Source organism: Gossypium hirsutum, chromosome D05 (genome assembly GCF_007990345.1).
Source record: "Gossypium hirsutum isolate 1008001.06 chromosome D05, Gossypium_hirsutum_v2.1, whole genome shotgun sequence".
In the NCBI taxonomy this organism is placed as follows: domain Eukaryota; kingdom Viridiplantae; phylum Streptophyta; class Magnoliopsida; order Malvales; family Malvaceae; genus Gossypium; species Gossypium hirsutum.
The window spans coordinates 47,456,540-47,483,612 of record NC_053441.1 but is presented as its reverse complement, the minus strand read 5'-3'; the positions used below and the strand labels follow the sequence as shown (position 1 = coordinate 47,483,612).

At 35.0% G+C, this 27,073-nt stretch overlaps 1 protein-coding gene and 1 long non-coding RNA gene across 3 annotated transcripts; both read left to right on the top strand.

The window, feature by feature from the left end:
• Positions 1 to 1,894, top strand: LOC107903698 (UDP-glycosyltransferase 74B1). The gene is made up of 2 exons (XM_016829841.2): positions 1 to 889; positions 964 to 1,894. The coding sequence occupies exons 1-2, from the start codon at positions 158 to 160 to the stop codon at positions 1,705 to 1,707; spliced, it is 1,476 nt and encodes a 491-aa protein (XP_016685330.1). The 5' UTR covers positions 1 to 157; the 3' UTR covers positions 1,708 to 1,894.
• A 13,196-nt stretch (positions 1,895 to 15,090) lies between these two features.
• On the top strand, positions 15,091 to 21,361 carry LOC107903699 (uncharacterized). 2 transcript variants are annotated; one of them, XR_001685901.2, is made up of 3 exons: positions 15,113 to 16,507; positions 16,638 to 16,958; positions 17,194 to 21,361. It is a non-coding gene; the product is annotated as an uncharacterized lncRNA (long non-coding RNA). The 2 variants fall into 2 exon arrangements; XR_005913436.1 differs by having other exon boundaries at positions 15,091 to 16,507; positions 16,638 to 21,361.
• Positions 21,362 to 27,073: the final 5,712 nt, after the last annotated feature.

Sequence of the window (27,073 nt, the reverse complement as noted above, 5' to 3'; positions counted from 1 at the left end):
AATCTGAAATAATATTTCAATTGAATATTTTTATACAAATTTCGATTTAATTTTTAAACCTTAAAATAACATAACTGATATAATATAATATAATATAATAAATAAAACAGGAACATGTACGTTAAGATCCTCCCATCTAATTTGATCTTGTCTATAAATGAAACCCCTCCAACCAAGCAGCCCTCACTCAGTGTATGATAGAGATAGAGATAGAGATAGAGAGAGAGAGGGAGCACTTAGCAAAGAAATGGAGGACAAACAAATGAAAGGGCATGTACTAGTACTCCCATACCCAAGTCAAGGCCACATTAACCCTCTTCTCCAATTTGCAAAACGTTTAGCCTCTAAAGGTGTGAAGGCAACACTAACCACCACCCATTACACCCTCAACTCCATATCCGCTGCTCACATTGGGGTGGAACCCATCTCGGATGGGTTCGATGAAGGTGGTTTTTCTCAGGCAGGAAATGTAGACTTTTACCTTAAGTCATTCAGGGACCATGGTTCCAGAACCCTGGCTGAACTCATCCAAAAGTTCAGCAACTCAGCCACTCCAGTTAATTGTGTGGTGTACGACTCATTTCTACCGTGGGCTCTTGATGTAGCCAAGCAGCATGGGATTTATGGGGCTGCATTTTTCACCAACTCTGCAACTGTGTGTAGCATCTTTGCCCATATTCACCATGGTCTTCTCACTCTACCACTCACTCCTGAAACGACGCCGTTGCTTTTACCGGGACTGCCTCCGTTGTATTTCCCGGACTTGCCCAGTTTTCTGAGGTTTCCCGATAGTTACCCTGCCTACTTGGCCATGAAGTTGAGTCAGTATTCGAATTTGAACCAAGCAGATTGGGTTTTCAGTAACACCTTCGAAGAACTCGAAGGAAAGGTATGTTTAGTATCACTAACTGCAAATATTTTTCTTAATTTGGTGGTGATAGTTTTAATTACATGCTGCTATAGGAAGCAAGAGGGGTGTCAGAGATCTGGCCAGCCAAGTTGATTGGCCCGATGGTACCATCCGCATACTTAGATGAAAGGATCAAAGGTGACAGAGGGTATGGTTCGAGTCTATGGAAGCCACTTAGCGAAGAGTGCATAGAATGGCTTGAAACAAAGCCATCTAACTCAGTAGTCTACGTTTCCTTTGGAAGCATGGTTTCATTATCCGAAGAACAAATAGCAGAGCTCGCATGGGGTTTAAAGGAAAGCAATATGTATTTCCTATGGGTCGTAAGGGACTCTGAACAGCAAAATTTGCCCAAATGGTTCCTAGACTCGGTTCAAGAGAAGGGCAAGGTCGTAACATGGTGTAACCAGCTAGAAATGCTGGCACATAGAACCGTGGGCTGCTTCGTGACACACTGTGGGTGGAACTCAACCTTAGAAGGGCTGAGCCTCGGTGTGCCGATGATCGGTGTGCCGAAATGGACCGATCAATTGACAGATGCGAAGTTCGTGGAGGAGATTTGGGAGATAGGGGTGAGAGCCAAGGAAGATGAGGTGGGTGTAGTGAGGAAAGATGAGCTGTTGAGGTGCTTGAAAGAAGTAATGGAAGGGGACAAAAGCAAAGAAATAAAGAGAAATGCCAACAAATGGAGGGATTCAGCCATGAAAACAATCACTGAAGGAGGGAGCTCGGACAAGTGTATCGATGAGTTTGTGCAGCATTTGATGGCTTCTTACCAAAACTTGAACGGACTTTGAGCAAGGTTTTAGGATATGCATGGATCATGTACACCATACCTATGTTGTTGTGTTGTATTGTTTTGTGCCTTTTTTTATTATTTTCAATTGTGTTTGGATTGTGTGTCAAATTATTTGATGGAGTAGTTTTGTTTGTTTCCATATTATAAGAATAAAAAAATAATAATAATAAGAAGTCCTTACGTAATGATCTGTGATAGTATGCACTCAGCTTTCTTTGTTTCTAGTATTATTCTTTCTTTTTCTTATTTGAGAAGTTTCTAGCATTATTCTCATGTAGCGTCTAATTCAAAGTTGTCCTTATATTTCTTTCACTTGCTCCCTTTTTAAGTTGAACAACTTTTTAGCATATCGATTTGAATATATCACCATGGAATAAATGATATTCAATTTTTATAATTATTAATATGTCACAACAAAAATAACAATTACTTTTTGTTAGTGAAAAGAAATAAGGATTACATTTAAATTGCATGATATCTCAAACCTCCCTTGGCATACTGTCAAAAACTTGTAGATCTTCCTTCTTGTTAAGTGACATTTTGGCTAGGCAATCATCAACTCGATTCTTCTCTCTGCAGACATGTCTTATACTCCAATGCTCAACTTTCAACAATATCTGATGAATCTATCTAATCAAAGCAAAGTTTGAATCTACTAATGAACTATATTAGATGCTTTTAATCAGCTACAAACTATCAGAATGAATCACTATCTTACTATAACCTTGCCGTTGGAGGAGGACTAAACCATCCAATATACCTCATAATTCTGCATCAAAGGCCGAGCATTTCCCCACATGTCTGTTATACCCGAAAATCCACTCCCCCACCCTATTATGCATCATTCCCTCGACACCCCTAATCTCGATTCATGTTTAACTGTTCCATCAGAATTTAAATGGACCCAATTTTCTGAAAAAGACTAACTAGAACTATTTTCCTAATAGCTACTCCAAATAACCTCATGAATTATGTAACACCCCATGCCTGACACATTCGTCGGATTCGGGTAGGAAGCGTCAGAAAGGACCTATACTTGAACTTACTAAATTAACTGTTATAAACAATCTAAAATGAAATCTATTAAATAAAGAAATTAATAATAATTCTTACAACTAAAGTATTAAGCCACTGAATGATTAATCCTTCAAATTATTTCAGTCTCTACTTAGATCTATTTGTTTACAAATAATTTTCCTAAGAATTGGCCAAGGCTAAGTGATTCAAAATCTAGACCCTAAAGACATCGTCTGGCTACACCATGGTTTAAGCTGAGGTGAAGCCTCCAATGATACCATCTCCCTATGTGCATGCTTTGATACATTAGCAATTCTTGATCTCCACTCCATCTACCTTGCTCCCTCTTCGAAGCCCTTGACCATCCTCACAAGTCCTGCGAACATCTATCAAATTCGTAAGTTCGAATAAACTTAGTGAGTTCCTTAGTTGTACTATAATTAAACCCCATCGCACGAGGGTAACGAATAATAAATAAACTAAATATAAATATTCTTTGTTCGATCAACGCGGGTGTTCTACATCGGGGTGGCGGATTCCACTTGAACCTTCGAGCTACTTGACTCTTCATGAGACCTTCCTTTGGTTGAACTTTCCATTCGATCGAAATCCAGACACCTCTCCACATCTACGAGTTCTATCTTTATTTATTGTATTTCCTTCTCTCTTTCTTACACTCCACATTCTGGGTGTTCACCAACCCTCACTTTACTAGGCTATACACCTATATCCCCATCTTGTACCTCTGTGGTATCCCTTTTTACCTTTTTGCCCAAAGGCCCGTAGGACATACCTTTCTTAGCGAACTTCCTCTTACCCTTATACTAGTCCCGATGATCTTGTTGACATGTTTGTATCATCTTGTCCATTAGCATAACTTGCCATTCTAGCAAGCCCGTTCACATTTCCTCCCTTATTTGGGAACCCGTCGATCTCAAACGTGAAGGTCAATCGGATTTGTTGGACCTACAGGCTAACGTCCATGTGGTTATACGAACATGCATCATACTTGTTTGTTTCCTCCCTACGAGGTTGTCTTGGTGGTCGTATACCTATACTAGACTTTTCTCATAGAGGAATAGTATTGACTGGCATATTGTCCCTTGGATAGTATCCTTATCTTGGGAGGGCACTTCTTCATCCTCCCATGAGATTTTCTTTTCTCATACAACTTAGTTGAGCACTTCTTGGTGGCTCTTCTTCTCGGATCATTGCTTGTGATCCTCAGACATTTTCCCTTCTTACCTTTCTATACTTAGGTCAATTCATGCACTACCTTATCTTTCTCTAATTCTCGTTGGGTCCTCGCTCATGCCTTGTTGTCTTCCATCTTTATCACCAATTTGGGCGATTTCTTCATGATCCAGTACCATGCTTACACTTTCTTTACCCTTCTTCCACATGCGTGGATTTTCATACTTGGCACACAGGCCCATGCTCTTGACTTGAGGTTCTGGTGTACTTTTCGCATCTATTTCTTTATAGACTATATGGGATGTCGTAGCCTAACTATGGTTTTATACCTTTCTCACCTTCATGTTTACATCCCTTTCGACTTACCTTGTGTTTACTGTCCCAGCGGACTTTATCTCGTGTTTATTGTTTCGACGTACTATCTGTGTTTACTAGTCCAACGGACTTACTCTATTTCGTGTTTACTATCCCTACAGACTTACTCTATTCTGTGTTTACTCTCTTACTTATCCTATTAAGGTCATGGAGTCTTTTATCCATGGTCTTACACCGGTTCGTCATCCTAGCGTATTACCTCATGATGCCATAGATTATTTCATCCATAGTCTTACTCTTCATATATGGTTGTCATAACATCTTTCATCTATGGTCTTACACCGTATACCTTATACCATTTACCTCACAACCATGGCGTCTTTCATCCATGGTCTTATTCCATTATCATTTACCTCGTACCGTACAACCATAACATCTTTCATTCATGGTTTTACACTATGTACTACATACTAGAATGCCATAGCCTCTTTCATCTATGGTCTTACACCATATACCATCATCACAGTGTTGCCCCGAAAGACCAATCGATACCGTCGTCGCAATAAATATCATTCCATTATTTTATTTCCCAAATCCTCCTCCCATTACCTCCTTAACACCACTTAACATTTATGCCCGAACACTACAGTGTTCCCTCTTCAAGGTCCGGAGCTTCACCCGAGGCGATAAATAATGGGTTCTCTCCCCATTTCCTTTCCTAAACTTTGTCTAACCCCTTAAGGTTTACCCACAATCATGCAATGCATGCTCATATCATCCTATCTCATGTTCATGCAAACATAGCATGCTTAAATGGTGTAAACTATAACAGTGGGTTTAGAGTCTAGAACTCACCTTAAACTTCATTTATCGTCGTTTACCTTTTCTCTTGAGCATTGGAACTTCCATCCTCCAAGCAGTAGCTTACAACCAAAAATCTACTGGTTAAACTTATGCTAGATCTTAAAAACTTAAGCTTTCATAGCATGCAAAACCCTTAAAATGGTTCTAATATCCATAACTTAATCCTACGTCCACAGAAAGGTTAAGAACCTTACCCGCTTGTTGGTTTTCCTACTTTTCCAACTTCTTTCTCATGATGTCTGCTCCATGTAAAACTTTCCATAGCCACTCCTTCGAACTACCAAAAAAGATGATGAGAGAATTTTGGATAAGGTTGGGAAGAAAATCATTCTTGGGAAGCCTTCTCCTAATTATTTATAGACTTTCCCGCTCCAAATCTAATTCTATGAGAACCGTACATCACTAATTATTATGTCTTCCACTAAGGAACCAGTGTGTTCTATTTTAACCGAACTAGAATTTGATCTCGATCATGTCTAATTCAGTTTCTTTCCTAGTTCTTTTAATAGAGGTCGTCATCTTACAATCTCTTCTAATTTAGTCTCTTAATTATTCTTAATTTTGGGTTATTAGAATTCAGGGTGTTACAAACTGACATGTATTATTGTGCCCAACTATACGAGACTTTAGCAATCTCAAAAGAACTCCAAGTTGAACCTTGAAAAATGAAGAGATTTCTATATTTTCAAATACGCCAAGTAATCAAGCCAAAAAGAAAAGGCCAACTAACCCCCCAATATATTTAATCTCAAAATATTTTGCAAAATAGAAACAAGCCATTCATAAAGGTTGGTCAAAAAAATGTACCATGGTGATTAACCGAAATGACTTGCATCCAAACTTCCTTCGCTGTTGAACAGTCCTTAAGCATATGTAAAGTATCTTCCATGGAATTACCACAAAGTATGCAAGAGCTGTCGTGACCAACACCACTTCTCACATGCTCAACATTAGTAAGTAGATGTTGCTTAAGCACTAACCACAGGAAAAATCTTACTCTCTAGCCTTAAAGCTTCCACGCCAAATTCCACTTCGTGTTTCTAATGGACTAAAATCCTTCCAATAACATCCAATATGTACTTTTCACGAAAAAAGACCCTATTCGGTTACGCGTCCAAATAACCCTATTCGATCTCGCTAAAGGGATGGGAATAGGGAATATTCACAATACTCTTAATGACATCATCTGATAGCCAAACCCGAAAAAGGTCTAAATTCCACGTACCTTCATTTGTTACCATGTCACTAAGTAAACAACCCAAAAAAATATTGGTCTATGAGGGAATATGGTTAATTAAAAGGTATGTTTCCGGAATCCAGGGATCTTCCCAATAGCGAATACTATTTCCATCTCCCACTGACCAAACCAAATTATCTCAAAGCAAATACCAAACCTTAGAGAGTCCTTTCAAAGAAAAGAGTATCTACTCCTCTCAATATTTTCTAGGAGTCTCTCCTTTACGCTATATTTAGATCGAATGACACAGACCAATAAGGTATTATATTTTGCAACTAAGTTAAACCTAAATTTCAATAAGAAAGAGGTATTTTGACCTTTCAATGGCCTAAGTCTAAGACTCCCACAACATTGTGGTTGACATACAAAATCCCTTCAAATGAGTGACATCTTCTTCCTACCATTAGAAGACCCCTAAATGAATTGTCTAGCCATATGTTCAATCTCCTCATTAATTCCATTGGGAATCATCACGGACTACATAAAATATGTAGGAATAGATAACAGTACTACTTGCGCCAAGATAACTCTACTTGCAAGCAATAGTTGTCTAGCCTTCTAACTCTATAATTTGTTTCGAACCTTTTCCAATATAAACCTCAAGGTATTGTTAGTTACTCTTTCATGGAATAGGGGAACCCCCAAATAATACCCTAAATCCTCCACTTTTTGGAAACCAAGCACACCGCTAATTACCCTTGCCCTATTTTCCCCAACTGACTTGAAAAGAAAATATTTGTCTTCCTAGCATTAATCTTGTGACCAGAGAAACCGCAAAAATTCTCTAAGATGTCCTTAAGTAATCTGGCTTGTTGGACGTCTTCTTGGATGAAGATAACCAAATCATTTGCAAAGAATAAATAAGATAAAATCGAACCAAAGTATGATAATCGGATAGGACATATGTGCCTAAAGAGATAGCAATGTGAATACTATGTCCCAGTCATTCCATACATAATACAAAGAGGTACAGAGATAGTGGAAAACCCAGTCGAAATCCTCTAACTAGCCTAAATTTCTACGTAGGTACTCTGCTCCACAAAAATTGCATAGTAGAGTTAGAGATCACAGACATAATTACATTCCTAAGGAAATTTAGAATTCCTGCAGTAAAGAGCGAGGCATCGATAAACTCTCATCGTGCCCTAACTTATGTCTTCTCCAAATCAATATTAACTGCCATCTATTGCTTGTTATTTCACTTTTCTTTCATACAGTGTATAGTCTCCTAAGCTATAATGGTATTATCCACAATGCTTCAACCTGCTATGAACACTACTTGTTCTTAAGCAATTAATTTAGGGAATATAAGTTTAAACCAATTGACTATAATCTTCATAACTAGTTTGTATAGTACCAAACACAAACTAATTGGGCGAAATTGAGTAAAATTTTAAGGATTCACAACCTTCGTAATAAGAACTAACAGTGTATTGTTTAAATCAAAATCAATACTCCCTCCATCAAAACCATTCTTAACCCACTCACAAATATCTCTCCCAACAACCTTCCATTGGTTTTGAAAAAAATAGAGCATGGAATCCATCACTACCTAGGGCTTTCAAATGAGCCATGTCAAATAATGTCTTTTTGATTTCCTCATTAGATATCGGTCTACCCATAAACTCAATATCAGGATAATCAAGATTTGAAAAAGAACTTAGGGGTAAACCCCTTAATAGTTCTACAATATTGCCATGTAACTTCTAGAAAAAATCCACCGCTTCTGTCCGTAGAACATTCGGGTCATAAATCCACTCTCCATCAGATTCTACAAGGCTGTGATTCTATTAAATTTCCTTCTTTGAAGCATATGTTTGTGAAAATACTTGGTATTATGATCACCCAATTTAAACCAATCACATATTGATTTTTGGTTCCAAAGTAACTCCTCGTGATAGACGGTTTCTAGCTTTTCTCTTAACCTCAATTTCCTCTTAAATAAATGACTCGAGGTCGAACGTTCCATTATCTTTTAAAAATTTGAAAACTTTTTTATTAAATGCCTTTTATAAGTCCTAATATGTCCATTCGTAGACTTATTCCATTCCTTTACACTAGAGGTAGAGTGGGATAAAGACTCTAACATACTCCTATTAAAATTCCACTTACTTTGAACAAATTAGGGGAAATCTGGGTGCTCAGTCCATCTTGCCAAAAAACGGAACGGTCTTTTTTTAGGTAAAAGAATCTCCAGAGAAATGGACAAAAAAAACGGCCTATGATCTGATTTGATTTGCAGAAGATGAGTAACTAAACTATTAAGGAATGCTCTCAACCAAGCATCATTACCAAGAGAAAAATCTAATCTCTCAAAAACACCACCTCTATGCCAAGTGAAAGAAGAACCCTTGAATCGCAAATCATGAAGTTCTGCCATTTCCACAAATTCACCAAAAAAAGAACAACATTTCCTTCTAGATCGACCACCTTTCTTTTCACTCGAATAAAGAATAACATTAAAGTCCCCAAAAACTACACACAAATACAAATTTGAAGGGATAACTGAATTTAAATCTTCCCAAAGTAACTTTTTTTCTATCTTTCAGGATTTCCATAAACAAAGGAGACAAAAATATCTTGCAAGGGAAAACCACTAGAGACTTTTAACAAAACAAACTAAGTGTGGTTCCGGATACACTCAACCCGAATTATGTCCTTCCAACCAATCCAAATGCGCCCAGAATATCCAATTGCTTCCATATGATGAGACTGCTGGAACCCCAACTTAGCGATAATTCTATCTACCTTAGCATCATTGACTCTCGGCTCAAGTAAACCAACAATATTTGGTTTATACTCCATATTATACTCATTGAAAAATTAGGTGAAATTTAACATTAGCATATCCTTAAAAATTCCAAGCAAAAATTAATAAATTCATAATAAAAATAAATTAAGAAGGAAACTGACCTCCATTAATAAAAAATTGACTTACTCGCTAGCCTTGTACCAACTTCATTAAGGTCCCCCTTATTGGCTTTTATCTCCAAATGAGAATTAATAAGATCAACAATGAGTTCATTGAGTCAAACAAGAGGATTTTGAAATTCCAAACATGTTAAATTGAGTCCCACACCTACGAAGAGACTTGTTAAGTTTCTTCCCGCCCCTACCAACTCTGATTTTCTTACCAACTCATTGTCCTTGCACACCTAAAGTTACAAAACCACCCCCTTTCGAACTCCCTCCATCATTTTTATATGTGCTTTTTGGTTACAAATTTTCTTTTCTGAACGTGACAGTTGAATGCTTTACGGGGTCCAAAACACCCTAACTCAATGAAATACTAACCTCTATTGAACCCTCAAATGTCGGGTTAAAATGAGAAATTGTTTTGGAATTAAATTTAACACTAAAACTTAAATTTCTTGTAGTTAGAGTTTCGACAGTATGCACACAATGGGAAATATCATTACAAAAGTTTGATTCCATTTGTTTCAACACTGATTGGACCACCAAATTAAAACCTTGGGAGTCAGAACTCAAAATCTTAAAGTCCTACTGGCCCCAATTAGAATTTTGACTGGTTTCACAAAGGTATTTTGGTTCGGTGCATTTTCTAAAACAGACAAATTGCTTAAGCTCATAGAGGAAGATGTGCCAATCCACCCAGAAATCTCACTACCATCCACAAAGTTGTCACTATCCATCAAGCCTGGCAATCCATCCACCTTCACGTGACCCACCTGAGAAAACTTACTACCCAGCTCCCTAGTTAACCTATCAGCAGCACTGCCGCCCTTATTTGAAACCCCCAAATTAAAGTTTACAATAATTTCATATCCCTTAGATTTGAAACCCTTAGATTTCTCACCATCATCAGCAATAACTTCTTCATCCTTATCTAAGGAAACCAATGTAGAGAATCTAGATCCCCTAGAAAATTGCCCCAGATTTTCCTCTTCAAATCTTTGTTTGCTTAATATCCTCTGTGATTTCCTCTCAACAACCATCCATAGCCCGTAGGCATCTTCCTCATTTGTCATGCCAACCACCACCGTAGGCGTTTCAAGTTAAGGGTTTTATTGCTCCAATTGCGTCGCGCTCCCGACTCGAGAACAAGCCTCATTGAAATAACCGTAACATCCACTAGAGAAACAAATAACTGGTAATGATTCATATTCTATATGCTAAGATCTGCCATTAATCAACACTTGCGACACAAACAGTTTGTCCAAATTAATATAGACTACCATACGAGCAAAACGCCCATTTACTTTTAATATTCGTGTTGAAATCTAGTTTAGCAACTCTCCCTATCATCCCCAATCTCCCAGGGTACTTTTCTCTTGTACTACTGCCCCGAAAAGCCTAGTAATGTAATCTAGGTCATCACAACATCAGGGCATGGCTAAGCTGGATTAAAATCAATTGTCTAAGGTTGCATCGTTAGGTATTGTCGAAAAACGATGCAAAGCCTTTGAGATATCACTTTATCAAAGTTCCATTTGTCCAGGAATTTTGCTAGAAAATAACCATTTTCAATGTCCATCAGTTGGATTGGCGCAAAAGGTCTCCAAAGACTATGGATCTTATTAAAAAGAGTTGCATACTATATTCCGTCCCAATAATTTCAACACTAGCATAGTAGACATGTCCCTAATGAGAAACTGATGAATCCTTTCCGAAAACTTAATTGTAGGAATACCATTGATAGTTGATTTCCTAATATCCCCTTCACAAAATTCCAAATCATCATCACCTTCTGAAACTAAGAATTCAGTCATCTTCTTCGAACCCGATTGTCCCTTACCCACTAGCCTATCCTTACAAGATACGGTCTACTCATTAAAGAAATCCATATCCCTCGACTTGTTCGAATCAACATGTGTATCCTTGAACCTCACCTTCTTGGTAATTTGATTAGCTAAAGTATGAGTTTCAACCCCATTACCTTCACTAGTAGACATTATCAGATCAGCTCCATTACCTATTATTTTTTAAAGAACTAATATTTCATAACTTAATGCATAATTTTTTGTATTAATGAAATAAGTGAATTTAACGATGGTATATTATTAGAAATAAAGAAAAGTGATGTTGTGTTATCATCTAAATCATCGGTGATGCATAGATTTATACAATGACAGTGTATTAAATTTAATACTTATAAATAAATTTAATTTTAAGTAAAGAAATTCAAGGTTACTATTTGATGTTATAATCTATATCTATATATATGTAATATACTTCTAGTTCCTAATAGCTTAAGACTAGTAAATAGGGTTATTTAGTTAAAGCCAAAGCTAAATAAAAAATAAAAAGAGAAAAGCAAAGAAGAAGTTGAAGTGGGAGAAGAAGAAAAATAGGAAGATGAAGAGGAAACCCAACAACCCTGAAAAACTTTAGATTAAGCTTAACAATATTATAGGGTTAATTTAGTTATTTTTATAATGTTATTTATTTATAGGGATTGAGAAGCAAAACAATATATTTTCAAAAAGAAATTATTTATTTGTTCTGAAGTTGAGGAATTTGGATTGTTTATGGAACGACAACTTTTCACTCAAATTTGTAATACCCAATTTTAGCTCGGGCTCACAAAAAAAAACTCAAAGTAATATCATTTGGCCCGATCGGAATTGCCCATTACTTGAAAAGGTTGAAGGTCCATCTACAAGCTTATGGAAACATAATCTTCAGGGATATGCAATCTTAGATATGATATGCAATCTTAGATATGATATATAATCTTAGATATGATATGCAATTTTAGAAGATATGATTTTGTAATCTTAGAGATTTAATTTGTAGATACCCTTTAATCTCAGTCGTTGATGTAATTGATCTGTACCGTTGGATTTGGGGATGCTCAACTATAAATAGAGGCCTCCCCCTTCATTGAAAAAGGGGGGGGAGAAAAAAAAGGATGAGGAATAAAAAAAAGAGAACGATTGGCAGTTTTTTAAATGTGGTTTACTATTTTTTTTTCTTTCGATTATTTTTTACTTATTTGCGATTTTAAAAAGGGAGAAGGTGATACCCCTGCTAATTTTATTTATTTATTTTATTTAGCCTCTCCGCCTTTTAATGTTTTTGTAATTAAGTTTTTCTTATTTTTAAATTTACCCCTTTATTTATTTTCGATTTCAATTCGATCCTGATTGGACGACGCTGTTTAGGGAAATAGGGAAAATTTCCCTTCCGGTCCCTCCATGTAATATGCGCATTCAATTTGGTCCTTCAGATTCCATTTATGTATAGATTTGCCTCAGAGTTTTTATTTACAGTTCAAGTTAGTCTTTTTTTCATTTTCTTTATTTTTTATTAATTAGTTTTTTATTCTTTTTTATATTTAATTATTTTTAAAAATATATATATGTATATATATTTTTCATATACGCATATTTATTTTTTGTAGTATAATATAATTATTATTATTTATTTTTTTATATGTAATTATTTTTTTATCTATATGTATATATTTATTTTAGTATACATATGTATGTACACATATTAATATTTTTAACTAATTTTTATATATATGAACATATTTATTTTTTTTAAAATGCAAATATATTTTTTTATGTACTTTATAATTTTTTTCCTTTATTTTCATAAATGCATCTTGTATGTATAAGTTTCATAGCCCAAGATTTCATATGTAAATTATGTGTATGACTTTTAATTTCAACGCATATATACTATGTGCCTTTATTCTTTATATTTTGTTTATTTTCTTCATTCGATTATTAATTCATGTTTTCGTTTATATGTTAAAATTCATTTTTTTTATTTTGATCATTCATTTGATATTTTGTATGTGATTATTTTTTATTATGTATATTGATTCTATTTATTCATTTATTTATATTATTTCTACGACGTTGTAATATTTATTATTGCATGGTATATTTAATGTAGCATCACATCATTTTTTTACTCGATTTCAAACTTTTCTAAATTGAGATAGTGCTTGTATTTAGGATTTTCAAGGAAATTGAGCCCTAACGTATTGGGTTCCGATTTTCTTCGTTAAATCTAACAATCGAGCATTTCTCTTTAATCAAAAAATAAGAACTCATTATTGGGAATTCAACACGTTGTGTCCTAACGTATTGGATGTGACGCATTGATTTCTTGAAATGAATATTTTTTAAAAAATAATAAAGGAAATATTCCGAGTTTGGGATTCTAAAGGAATTGTGCCCTAACGTATTGGGCCGCAATTTCTTAAATCTTGAATAAATTGATATTCTTTTAAATTTTTATTGCACTAGTATTTTGCCCTAATTCATTTTTGGGGAAAATTAGAATGTCGTGCCCTAACGTATTGGGTGTGGTATTTTCTTTCTCTGAAATGATAAGGGTCTTAATACGTAACATTTTAAGTTTTTTGCTAAGGATTACGTTTTTCAAATTTTCGACATTAAGACATTAATTATTTAACTAGGTACCAATTTTTGGGCGTTACGAGGGTGCTAATCCTTCCTCGTACGTAACCGACTCCTGGATCCTTTTTTCTAAAACTCGTAGACCAAAGCCATTTTTCCAGGTGATCCAATCACACCTCAATAAAAGATTGGTGGCGACTCCCAATTTTTATTTTTTAAAGTCGACAACATAAAAAATTTGTTTTTCAAAAAATGGTTTCGACAAAATTATTTTTGTAAAATTTGAGTACTTAAGCAATTGAAACATAAGGGAGGGAAGATGAATTCCAAATATTGTAGAGACTCAAGGTAATTAGATTTGTCATTGAAGTTTGGTATAGATTTGGGGACAGCTTTATTGTTAGGTATGGGTGATAACCAATTTGTCTGCCTACTTATTTTTCAAGTTGATTGCGGAGAATACCTTTGATTGGGTGTTTTTATGAGGATTATAGTTTTTGTTTTTTTAATGTGGGGGATACATGAGTTTATAATCTGATTCAATACAAATAGTTGTATTTTAGAAATTAAATTATTATTATCGATTGAGTTTTAGTTCAATTATTATTACAAATGTATAATTCCTCCCATGACCTAAGTTCTGAATAGAATATGAAAAGACGTATTAATCATAAAAAAGGAATTCTTATGTGAAAGACACTTGCACGGCTGTTTTTAATTCATAAAATGTTCTTCATAGTATTAGGTTCGATTTGACATAATATTTCAGATTCATATCACCTAACTTAACCCAGATTTTTAATTGATAGTATATTATTTTATTTAATGTGTTATAAATAAAAGAGAACAGTTGAATTTTTTAAAAAATTTATGTTTTAATTTACAATTTTAATAGACATAATTATTAAGTTAAATATTCATAAAAATTGAAATAAAAAATAGTTGTTACTGGAATTATTGCCTTTAAAAGGAAAAAACCGAAAAGGATGAGTAAAATAGATTTTTGAAGTAAATAAATTTTAAATTATTTCAATGAAAATAACTCACACCAATAATAATTTTAAAATATTTTCATAGAAAATCATAATTACAAAATGCATGTAAAAATTATATATAATATATAGTTAAAAGGAAAAAAAAGAGAACTAAAGGCATTTTTGAAATAAAAGGAAAATTTTACAAGTTGTGCAAGAAAAGAAAATCATACAAGTTAATACAAAAATTAAAAGTATAGTAATTAATATAATTTGAAATTAATAAGTTCAAATAAAAATTAAGTAATTTATATGATATTATAAAGGGTAAAATACATATATATCATCCAATTTTTTAAGATTTTTATTTTAAGCATTGAAAATAAAAATATTTACAAAATAAACACTTATGTTATAAAATTAATTTATTTTAATCACTTCAGTTAAAATTGCATGACATTCCCACTATTTTTTTTGTTTATGTCCGGCTCCATCACATGCATTTAAATATTTTATTTTCTCCTATTGCGCCGCACCATCAAGAACCGAAACCAAGCAAGCGCAGAACCCTTTCGCCGAAATTAGTCTACTGTTCCCTTCAGAGTGCATCTGGGCATCGAGTCAAACTCGAGCCGTGCAACATATGACCCGGTTCGAATCAGTCGGGGAGAGGAGGGAGAAGAGAATCGTAGTAAAGGATAAGAGAAGAAATTGAGTAAAGAATGTCTGCTAGCCCAGATGGAATCTTTTCTAGAGAAGTTCCTCCATAAGGGTCTATACATGTATAACAAAATTAGTTTACATTTTCGATCTAAATAAATCAAATTTGTTTCTCAAACATTGAACCCAAAAGACAACGCAAATGCAACTGTTTGGAGACAGTGTAACAGCAAATTTTCAAAGTTCTTCAAATGATTAACGATTGAACAGCGGTTTTTGGGCGTGGGAGATGAAGAATTTCGAACCCAAAGACAAGAATTTCAACAGAATTTTCGCGTGGGAGATGAGCGTCTGGGTTGGAAACTATGTAACAGCAGTGCATGAAAACGAAGTGGGCTTTGAAGGAAGAGAACCAGGAGGAGGAGATTGAATGCATTTGAGGGACTTGAAGAAGAAGCTTTGATGGACTCAGGGTATTCCATGGAAGTTGAAAAGGAGTGGTTTTGGGCTTGATTTGGGTTTGAGAGATAGCAAATAACGATGAACAGCTCGAAGACGAAGAAGCAGCTTTAATGGCTATGGTAGACTAAAAATCCATCGAAAAGAGAGAGCAAAGGGAAGACTTGAAGTGTCGTGTGTTATTCCGTTTCTTGATGGGGCGGCGGTGGAGGAACTTTTTTTTTTTTAAGGAAGCTGGGTAATATTAACACAAAACAAAAAAAAAAAGAAGTCCTACAAATCAAACCCAAAACAGGAAACAACCCAAACATAAAGCCAATAAAACAAACCAAAAGAAAGCCCAGCAAAGAACAGCTTAAACAGCAGACGATAAAGAGCAATCACTTCCAAGGATGAGCTGTTCCCCAAAACCAGCTGGTTGTTCAACAAAAGAGCAGCTGAAACGCCACCAGCAAAGCAACCAGCAACAATGATCCCAAACATCAAGACCCTTCAAGCGTCCAGATCTAAGAAATCTAGCACACAAGCAACTTCCAAGACTCCTCAAAGATGAAACTCACCCTTTCCGAAACCCATCAGAAACCATTCGAGTCCCCTCAGCTCTCCCTTTCCTTCCAAATTAATCCTCATCTAAACATGCCCCACAAAGTCCTCCCCACTCCCCCTTTCCTCGCCTCTCAATACAGACTGGCGATCGCTCTCCACAGCCAACAGCATAAAATCAAGCACCCGCCCACTCAGGTAATAACTATTCCCGCCCTTCAAACCTCCGTAGGCAACATATGGGCCACTATGTTCACTTCACGAAGCACATGCCTAAAAACACACTATTAAAAAGACCTAACCCACAGTTTTTTATCCCTAATGTAAGCTCCAAGGACCAAGTTATCAGACATTGGGGAAAGAACCTTAAGAATCACTATTAGGGCATCTCCTTCAACAACCACATCTTGAAAGCCAAGATCCAGCCCCAAGCTAACCGCTTAAAGGCATGCAAGGGCCTCCGTAACAAAAGTCGAAGGTATGTTCCTATTAATCACTATGTGTGAGCCGATTATAGATCATTGACCATTTCTAATAACAATCCCCACACTGGAAGCCCTAAAAGGGGCACGATACGTAGCATCAAAATTAATTTTCAGGCTGCATCCGTCTAGAGGCCTCCATCTCTCAACCCCAACCAGACGACCAGGTAACTTCTCTTGTACCGCATCCAAATCCATAAGATAGGACTCTACCTTACAAATTATAACATGTATCTAAATAAATAGCACTATCATGATCATGACGATTTTGTGCATGCCAAATAAACCATAGTGCACACACACTACCTTTTTGGAAAGAGTAGGAGGGAAAACTTGCAAAATGTAAAATAACCAGTCCTAGAAACAAGAATCTAATAGCTCACTAGGCCAAGTTATCTGCAGGTCTACCCAAATACCAATCATTGAAGAGCAGTCACGGAAGATGTAACAACCCATTTTAAATGGTGTTAGAAATAATGGCTTTGGGACCACGGTTCTGATAAGGGGATAAATATTTTATTATTTATTTAAAGTCTATTGGGTTATATTAGAGTCGTATTGAAGTTTTGTTAAGAAATTTTGAAGTTTAAATAGTTCATTAGGTAAAAAGGACTAAATCGTAATAGAAGTAAAATTTAAATTCTATTAGTTTAATGGGTTATTTGGTATGAAAAGGAAAACTAATGAACTTAAATGGTAATTATACCATATATGTTGATAGTGGACAAATATGGACATGCTTATGCTAGTATTTAAGTTATATTATAAGGGTAAAAAAGTAAATAATCAAATAAACATGAAATAAATCAAACAAAAGTTATCATATTCTTTCTCTTTTTCTTGTTTAGCCGAAAACACAATTGAAGGGGGAGAGAAAAGCTTCAATTTTCTTAATTTACTTGCATGGTATGTATCCAAGTCCATTTTTTAGTAATTTTTATGTTTTTGAGCTGGTTTTAGCTTTAACTATTTAGCCTGAGGGTTAAATTGCAAAGCTATTAAAGGTTGAGGGATATTTTAGGAATGAAATTGATAAAATTGTGATGTTAATTGATAGATTATTAAGCTTGGTTGTTAAACAAACTTGTTTTGTTAAGTGATTTTTGATGAATTAAGGGTTAAAGATTAATTTGCTAAAAGTGTAAGATTCCTTGGAATTTATGTGAAATTTTGGGTAAATATGGGCTGATTAGGTCCCCTAGAAGAATCGATTAGCACATGTTATCTAAGAAAAATAGTGACTTTGCAAGTTATGGTTATAAGGACTAAGTTGTAAAAAAGTAAAATATGAGGGCTAATTTTGTAATTTTATGATAATAAGAATTATAGATTGAATTGAATATTTGAGGTTATTTGAAGTACTTAATTGAATGAAATTATCTGTTTAGATCAAGATAAACCACAACCAGACTTAAATTGAGGAAAGATAAAAGCTTTGGATTAGTCTCCAACTCTACTTTTACGACTATAGTTATTGATATAAGTTCGTGTGAATTGTAATCTTATTAATGATAGTTTGATTGATTATCTGTTATGTTATATTAGTTATAAACTGACTTGAATATATAAATATATTGACATTTTGAATAATCGACGGATAAATAATCCCGTTTGAACCTTAAGAATTCTTAGGATACAAATGACATGTCATTAGGGATTTCATGTTTCGGGTGCTAGTCTTGAATGTCCTACCGATGGCTGAGGTCCTGCATTTGTTACGGGTTCTCCACAGCTTGTGTGAGCAGCATCGTGTAGCTAACATTCCGACCCACATCTCATGTGAGCAGGCCCATTTCACAGCTCGTGTGAGCACTATTGAAAAGGAAATGTTACAGTTATATGGAAAGACACACTATGTGTGAGCATTCCCGAGTATCCAATGTAATTCTAGATAGTTCAACGGGTAAGTAAAGGTTAATGACAATGCATGTATACAAATGGATAATTGTTCATAATCTTATGAAAGATGAATTTGATGAATGCAAATGAATTGAATACAAATGCATAATTATTTCGTAGATTATTAGAAGCTAGATCGATTGGAAGCGTGTCAAATTTTTATCACACTATCTAACAATCACTTCGGTAGTTCTTGAGTTATTTTGGCCAAGGTTATAAATGACATGTATAGGAATTTTTATAATGGACATTTTTGAATATGCTAATGATCAACTTGGTATGATTATGTCTTTGGAGTATACATTTTGTTTGTTGGACTTATAGTGCTTTGGCAAGTTTATGTCCTTTGGTCACTATTAATTACTTTGAAATAAATGGTCTTTTTGGTATGTTTATTATAACAAGTGAATGGTTTATAATTGATGTCATTAGGTAGCTAAATTGACTAGGTTTTGTGCTTGAGATGTGGCAATATAGCTTTGTTTTGATTGAAGTTGTTTTGGTATAAATAAGGTGCCTTTGAATGGAATATTGGTTAGGAGAAATAGGTTGATTGAATTGGTATGCTTATATGTGTTTGATGTGTGTTTAAGTGTAACAACCCAATTTTCAATGGTGTTAGAAACAATGGTTCGAGACCGCTAAACCAGACGAATGAGATCAAAAAATTTTATTATTCAGTAATTACGATTTAAATGTGATTTTAGAAAGATTTTTGAAATAGTGATTTGAGTTTAGAAGGAATTATTAGGTTAATTGGTTTTGAAAACGGGGTATTAAGACTTCAATTTTATAAATCAAGCCGTAAATATTTTTATAAATATTTACGGAATGTCATTAAGGTAGTATTAAAGTTTCGTCAGAAAATTTTAACGTTTTGATAGTTAATTAATTAAAAAAGACTAAATTGAAAAAGATGCAAAACTTACTAAAATGATTAAATAGCTCAAGTGTTAAATGATGGAGGTCTTAAAAGGCAAATTAGCCCAAAGATGATGGCTTGGGCGGCATAGGCAGAGAAAAATCAAAGAATTAGGTGAAATAAGGGCAAAATTGGAAAAGTTGAAAAATTTAGCATACAAATTGAAATAAAAAGAGAATTCTAAAGAATTTCTTCATAATTCTCAGCCAAAAACACTATTGAAGAACCCTTAAGAAGCTGGTTTTCATATTTTGTTACATGTGAGTTCAATTCTTGCTCTTTTCTTGAAATTTTTGTGTTTTTAAGACTTTTGCAACTAGGTCCAACTATCTAATTCATTAGTTTTGATTTTATGAGTAATCTTAAAAGTTACCATTGATGAGTTTTGGCTGTTTATGATGAATTAGTATGGATTTGAAGCTTTAATTTTGTCATATAATGATTTTATCAAGTGATTTTAAGGGAAATTGATTTTAGGAACAAATTGTGACAAAGATTAAATCTTAGGGTTTGGTATTAAATTCTATTTATCAAAGGCTATGTAATAGTTTAGAATATTTAGATAAAGTATTACTTGAGAAAAATTAGCTTATTTGATGGGCTAATTAGTAAGGGACTAAATTGCAAAAACTATAAAAGTTAGGTAATTGTGTAATTTTGAAATTTGAAGGGTACTGATTGTAAAGTGAATTGAAACTGAAATATATGCTAATACATGAATAATTTTATATTTTAGATCAAGAGCCCGTAAATCAACAAGAAAAAGAGAAATTAATAGAATAGTCATGAACTACTACAAATTTACAATTTAACCTAGGTAAATTCGTATGGTTAAAGTTTAATAGTTATTTGAAAATTGATGAATGATGTTATGTATTTAATAAATTGTTGAAAATAGAATGTTGCTAAATTTATTGTGTATTTAATATATTATTGAATAAAAATGAAATATTGTTGTATTATGAATTGATTGGATATCTGGCTAAAGTGGAACGCAAGATTGAGTACATTCGTTCTGTGCAAAGGAGTTGACGACAAATTACCCAAGTAAATCGGGAATTCAGCATTTGTTGCGAATTTCCGTGTTTACTTTCCGTTTAGCTCTCATGAGCTTCAGTTAACTCATATGAGTTTCAGTTTAACCCTTCTGGGTTTCAGTTCATCTCTTTTGAGCTTCAGTTTAACCCTTATGGGTTTCCATTCAGCTCTTATGACCTTCCGTTTAACCCTTACGGGTTTTCGTTTAACCCTTACGAGTTTCCGTTTAGCACTTATGTGCTTCTGTGAAGCCTTCGAGCTTCCGTATACAATGTACTCATATCCGTAAGACGTTCTCCAATTTGACAAAGGCTGGTAAGTGACACATGGATATTATTTGAAGACTTAATAATGTTATCAATTTTGAGATGAAATAAGTGAATTCATCATTTGAAGTTGTAATTGATAGGAAATGTGTAATGAACGATTTACTTAAATGAATTATTATAGTATGTTCGGTAAGATTTAAGTTTAAAGCCAATGAATTTACTAAGCTAAATTAAGCTTACTTGTGTTGTTTAATGTTCTTTGTAGATTTTCGAGAAGTCAGGAGGTCGGATCAACACATCCAATCACACTATTCAACTTGCTGGTAGATTTTGCTAAACATACTATGTTTTATATGGAATGTATATAGATTGAAATGGTTGTGTAAATATTAAAATTGCATTTTGGGTTATGTTTCATATTAACTTATATATGTATGGCTTGTCATGTTTGGTATAAGTGTTAGTATGGGTAATGAATGAATTGATATAGCATGAATGAATGAATTGGTATAGCATGTTAATATAGTAGTTGCATGTGTGAATTAATTTACGTTCTAGTTTAGATTGTAAGAGTATATGTGATAATATGACCATAATAATGATAGAATTGGTTGTTTTGAAGATCTTGTTATGGCTTATATGTGTGAAGTTTGAGATGTGTAGGTTGGAGTTGAGAATGGGTGAGAAAAGAGGCCACAAAATGACCTATTTTTGTCCACACGGGTAGAGACACGAACGTGTGTCTCAACCGTGTGCGACACACGGCCTGGCACATAGGCATGTGGTCTCCGTGTGTTCCCTGCACCTTAAAAGTTTCGAAACAGAATGTTAAGGTTTTAATGCATGACCTAGCACATGGGCGTGTGGCTTAGCCGTGTGACCCCTGCACCTTGCACACGGCCTAGCACAAAGGCGGGTGGTTGGCCATATGACCTAAGTTAGAGAGTTACACGGGTAAGGAGACGGGCTGGGATACAGCTGTGTGCCTCACATCGAATGCCCACAAGACCTAAGACACGGGTGTGTCTCCTGGCTGTGTGAGCCACGCAACAAGCCACATGGGCTCGTGTCCCCTACTTCTAAGAAAATTTTTGAGATTTTGGGAAAAATTCCCTGAGTACCCGGTTTAGTCCCAATTCACTTCTAAGGTGTATATTAGGCCTTGAGGGTCCATCTAAGGGACAATATGAGTGTTTTATAACTGATTCTTGATATGTATAATAAAAGTTGTGAAATGTTCGTATTTAATCCGTAAGGTCCCGTAATGCTCTGTAACCCTATTCTGGCGACAGATAAGGGTTAAGGGTGTTACATTAAGTCTATTGAATATGTTCAAATAGAGTAGATGGTTGGGCAAGTTTTGGACTTAAAATAGCTTGTTTTTAGGGTCAAATTATGGAGCACACGGCCTGGGACATAGGCTGTCACACGGCTGTGTGTCACTTTTTATTTCAGGTATAGTTATCACACGGTCTGCGACACAGTCGTGTGTATCAAGTCAGAGAGTTACACGGTCTGGCACATGGTCTGCGACACGGTCGTATGGTCTAAGTCAATAAGTTACACGATTTAAGACACGGCTTGGGACACGGTCGTGTGTCTCTTTGTTCAAACACCACAAGGTATGGGCTATGTCACACGGCTGTGCAACCCATATTTTTCAAAATTTTCAACTTTTTCCCAAAATTTTTGAATTGTTTTAAAATAGTCCCGAATTGATTCTGAACTATTTTTAGGGCCTCGAAGGCTTGATTTAAGGCCCAAATGTATATGTTTTCTAGGTTTTTAATGAGTTTTAGGTAATTAATAATAAATGACATTGTTGATCTGTTTGGTTAATTGTTTTGATTTTTATGGTAATGCTCCGTAACCCTAATCTGACGACGGAGACGGATTAGGGGTGTTACAGAACATGAACGTCGAGGGCATAAAGCATTAGAGCACAGCCTCCTATTGTAAAGATTATAGAAAATAGGAATAAAATTATTAAAAATTCGTCATGCTGTAATCTTTATTTTCACTGGTAGTTGTAGTTTCTAAAATCTGTTGTAAAAAGGTTTGTAAATGTCTTGGTCACCAGAAGAACTAGATGTAAGAAGTAGTTTGTACCTACTATGAACTGAGAACTCACCCGTATCTTCATAAGAATCTCGTGCAAGAGGAATAAAAAACACCTTTGTCGTGATATCGCTACCCAAAATACTTGTAAGCATTACCAGATTCCACTATCTAGTATTTTGATTGGTTAATTCATAAACAAACATGATAGGTGAATTAATCCCTGTACCCAATATTTTGCATTTAGGAAGTCCCAGTATCCACGCATCATCCCAGATTTGGATACGAGATCCTGTACCTACACACTAGCTCAGCCCCGATTGTAGCAAACCCTTCGCAGCCCAGATACTCTTCCAAAGGTAAGAAGGGTAAGCTCCTAGCCTTGAATTCATAAAATCACTTTGTGGATAGTACTTAGATTTAATGACACATGCAACCAATGAGTGTAACACCCATAACCCTTATCTGTCATCGAAATAGGGTTATGAAGCATTACCGAACTTTACAGAATAAATATGAACATTTTATAACATTTAATAAACGTAACAGAAACCAAACATAAAATACTCATATTATCCTTTGTATGAGCAGTCGAGGCCCAATATGCACCTTAGAAGTGAATCGGGACTAAACTGATACTCAGGAAATTTTTCCCAAAATCTCAAAAATTTTCTTAGGAGTAGGGGACACACAGCCGTGTCCCATCCCGTGTCCATACTCGTGTAACTCTCTAACTTGTGTCACATGGCCAACCACACGTCTGTGTGCTAGGCTGTGTGGACAATTTATTTTTCAAAAATTAGGTGCAGGGGACACACGGCCAAACCACACACCCGTGCGCATGGCCGTGTGTCACACACAGCTGAGACACACGCCTGTGTCTCTACCCGTGTGGACAAAAATAGGCCATTTTATGGCCACTTGTCTCACCCAAAATTTAGTATAAATCTAGACACAACCATTTGCACATTCACAAACCATAACAGCGCCTTCAATTCAAGCCAAACCAATTTTTATATCTAACAAATCATCACATACATTCAAATATCCTAACCTACCAAATTAATCACATACACTTATATGCATACTTTACTAAATTTACTAATTCAAACCATACTTCAATATACCTAACAATTAACCATTATCTAACTATTTCTAGCATGCCTCATGTATAACTAATTTATACTCATATAATTTGATTTGAAATATAAACAAAACATAGCTTATAATATTTCTACAAACCAAATTTACTTAAAAAAAATCAATCCAACCCTATACATGCCATATAAACCTTAGTATATTTTGCAAAAGCTACCGGAGTGAGTTAGATAGTGTGGCTTGACGCGTTGATCCAATTCCCCCGACCTCACAATAATCTACAAAGACATTAAACAAAACAAGTAAGCTTAGTGAAGCTTAGTAAGTTCAATGGTTTTAAACATAAATCTTACCGAACATTAAACATACTATAATCAAATCAAGTAAGTAAATCATTCAAATTAAATTTCCTGCCAATCACAACTTCAATTTATGAATTCACTTATTTCACATCAATTCTATCAATAACTTTAAATCTTCTTATATTAATTTCATATGTCACTTACCATCTCTTACCAAATAGGAGAACGACTTACGGATGTGAGTACATTGTATTCAGAAGCCCAAAGGCTGCACAAAAGCACACAAGTGCTAAACGGAAACCCACAAAGGTTGAACGGAAGCTCATAAGAGCTTAACAGAAACCCGTAGGGGTTAAATTGAAGCTCAAAAGAGCTGAATTGAAACTCAGCCATATCATTAGGCCAATTTACACTTTAATTCCTCATTTATTTACCACTTGGCTATTTAATCACTATTTCTCTAATTAGCAAGTTTTGCACATTTTTCTATTTAATCCTTTTTATTTAATTAACTATCAAAACATTAAAATTTTCTAACGAAACTTTAATACTAACTTAATAACACTCCGTAAATATTCATAAGAATATTTACAGCTTGGTTTATAAAATCGAAGTATCGATACGTCGTTTTCAAAACCACTTAACTTAATACTTTCTTCTAAAACACAAATCACTATTTCAAAAATATTTTTTAAAATCACATCTCACTCATAAATACTAATAATAAAATTTTCGAACTCACTTGTCGTGTTTAGTGGTCTCGAACCACTGTTTATGACACCACTAAAATTTGGGCTGTTACAACGAGTCTGGTTTCTTTAACAAGCGCCAACCCTATTTAGCTGAAAGGGCCATATTAAACTGAGGGCATAATTGCAAAAAAAAACCCTCAACGTATGGGGGCTTTTGGTTTTGTGCCCTTGACCTTTTTATTTTTTGATTGACACCCTTAACATTACGATTTTTTAATAAATCGGCCCAGTTTTAACGATCAACGTGAGTTAACCGTTAATCAAACTGCAGGTCAACATAATAGCCCATGTGGCACGCCACATAAGCACACGACGTCATAGATGATGTCATCTACTTAACAAAAATTTTTCTCTCATTTTCTCTCTTGCCAAACACATGGCTGCTGCTATTTTTTTCCTCTCATTTTCTCTCTTGCCAAACACCATTTTTCTTCTTCAAAACATATGGTTGGCTCATTTCATCTATAAGAATCTCCATTACCATGATTATAATCATGCTTTTGTGCAATATTTGTAAACCCACACCACACTTTCAACATAAAATCATTGTTTTTTTCCCCACTGTCGGCTGCTATTTTTTTTCTCTCATTTTCTCTCTTGCCAAACACCATTTTTCTTCATAATACCAACACTAACCTGACCCAGAGACAGAAAAAAGCATCTTATACTTAACAGACATACATTCTTCCCCACAAACTTTTGTACTTCATAGTTAATTGGTATGAAACAACTTACCATCCTGGACAATTCCAAAACATCCATAAAAACAATGAACTTGGTGTACTGATATCAGAAAAGAATGCAGGCAATAATCCATCCCTAGCCATTGCCATCAAGAGTTATGGTCGAAGAAATATGCATAAAGTCAAACATGTACAATACCACATCCTCATGCAAATTTAGAACCAGTTAAGCAGCAATAGAAGGATGAACCCACACAGTAAAGGTCTTTTTGTTTGCCATGGATAATGAAGTTTTGGCATCTCCTCTTTGGTTCAGCTCTAACAGTTGTTGCAGAAAATCCTTGCTGTCCACCTCCGAGCTTCATTCGCTGCTTTATCACTGATTCGAGAAACCCATAAAACCACGAAAAATGCTTCTTGGTTTTGGATTCAATTCCTTGTAAATTGAATGGCCTAAGCATCCAGAAAATGTCAGAAAGATTGGGTTCTCTCATCAATTTCATAAATTCCTCTAATCGATCCTTAATTTCAAGCACAAGCTTTGCTTCTTCTCCATTCAATGAACCACCCCGTAGCATGTTGAGCGTAACGATGTTGTCGATTTGTTTAATTTTTCTCACGTCATCAGTTAACTGGAATGCCACATAGACCAATTTTTTTGACCGACTGTTGACTAACGGCCAGCTGATAGTTACCATTTCAACTAGGTTGATGTCTGAAAAATTCGTTATGTGAAGGGCCGATTTCAGAAAATAAAAAAGTTAGGGGCATATATCCAAATGCCCCTAAAGGTTGAAGGCTTTTTTTTACAATTATGCCTAAACTAAGCTAACTTTCTGAAACCCAAACCCCCATAATCATTAGACCATGTACACCAATGTATACCCCCACAACCCCATGGATTTTCTACCAAAACTCACTGATAAGTCTCTCTAAATCTGAGCAAAAGGAAAAGGGTAACAAAAAACACGACATTGAAAATTTAGGAATAGTCTGCAAAATGCTTTTAATAAAGACCTCTTTACCACCCTGAGACAAAGGCCTAACACACCAACTCTCGATCTGACTACACATACGGTCATTCAAGTTCTGAAACACCCTCATTTTATTTCTCCTAACTATATTAGGCAAGCCCAAATACCTCTCTAGCTTAGTAGAAATCCGAACTCCCAAACAAGTTGAGATCCTAGTCACTCGGGACTCCTCCACATTAGAGATAAAATAAATCACCAACTTATCAAAATTAATGCATTGTTCAGAG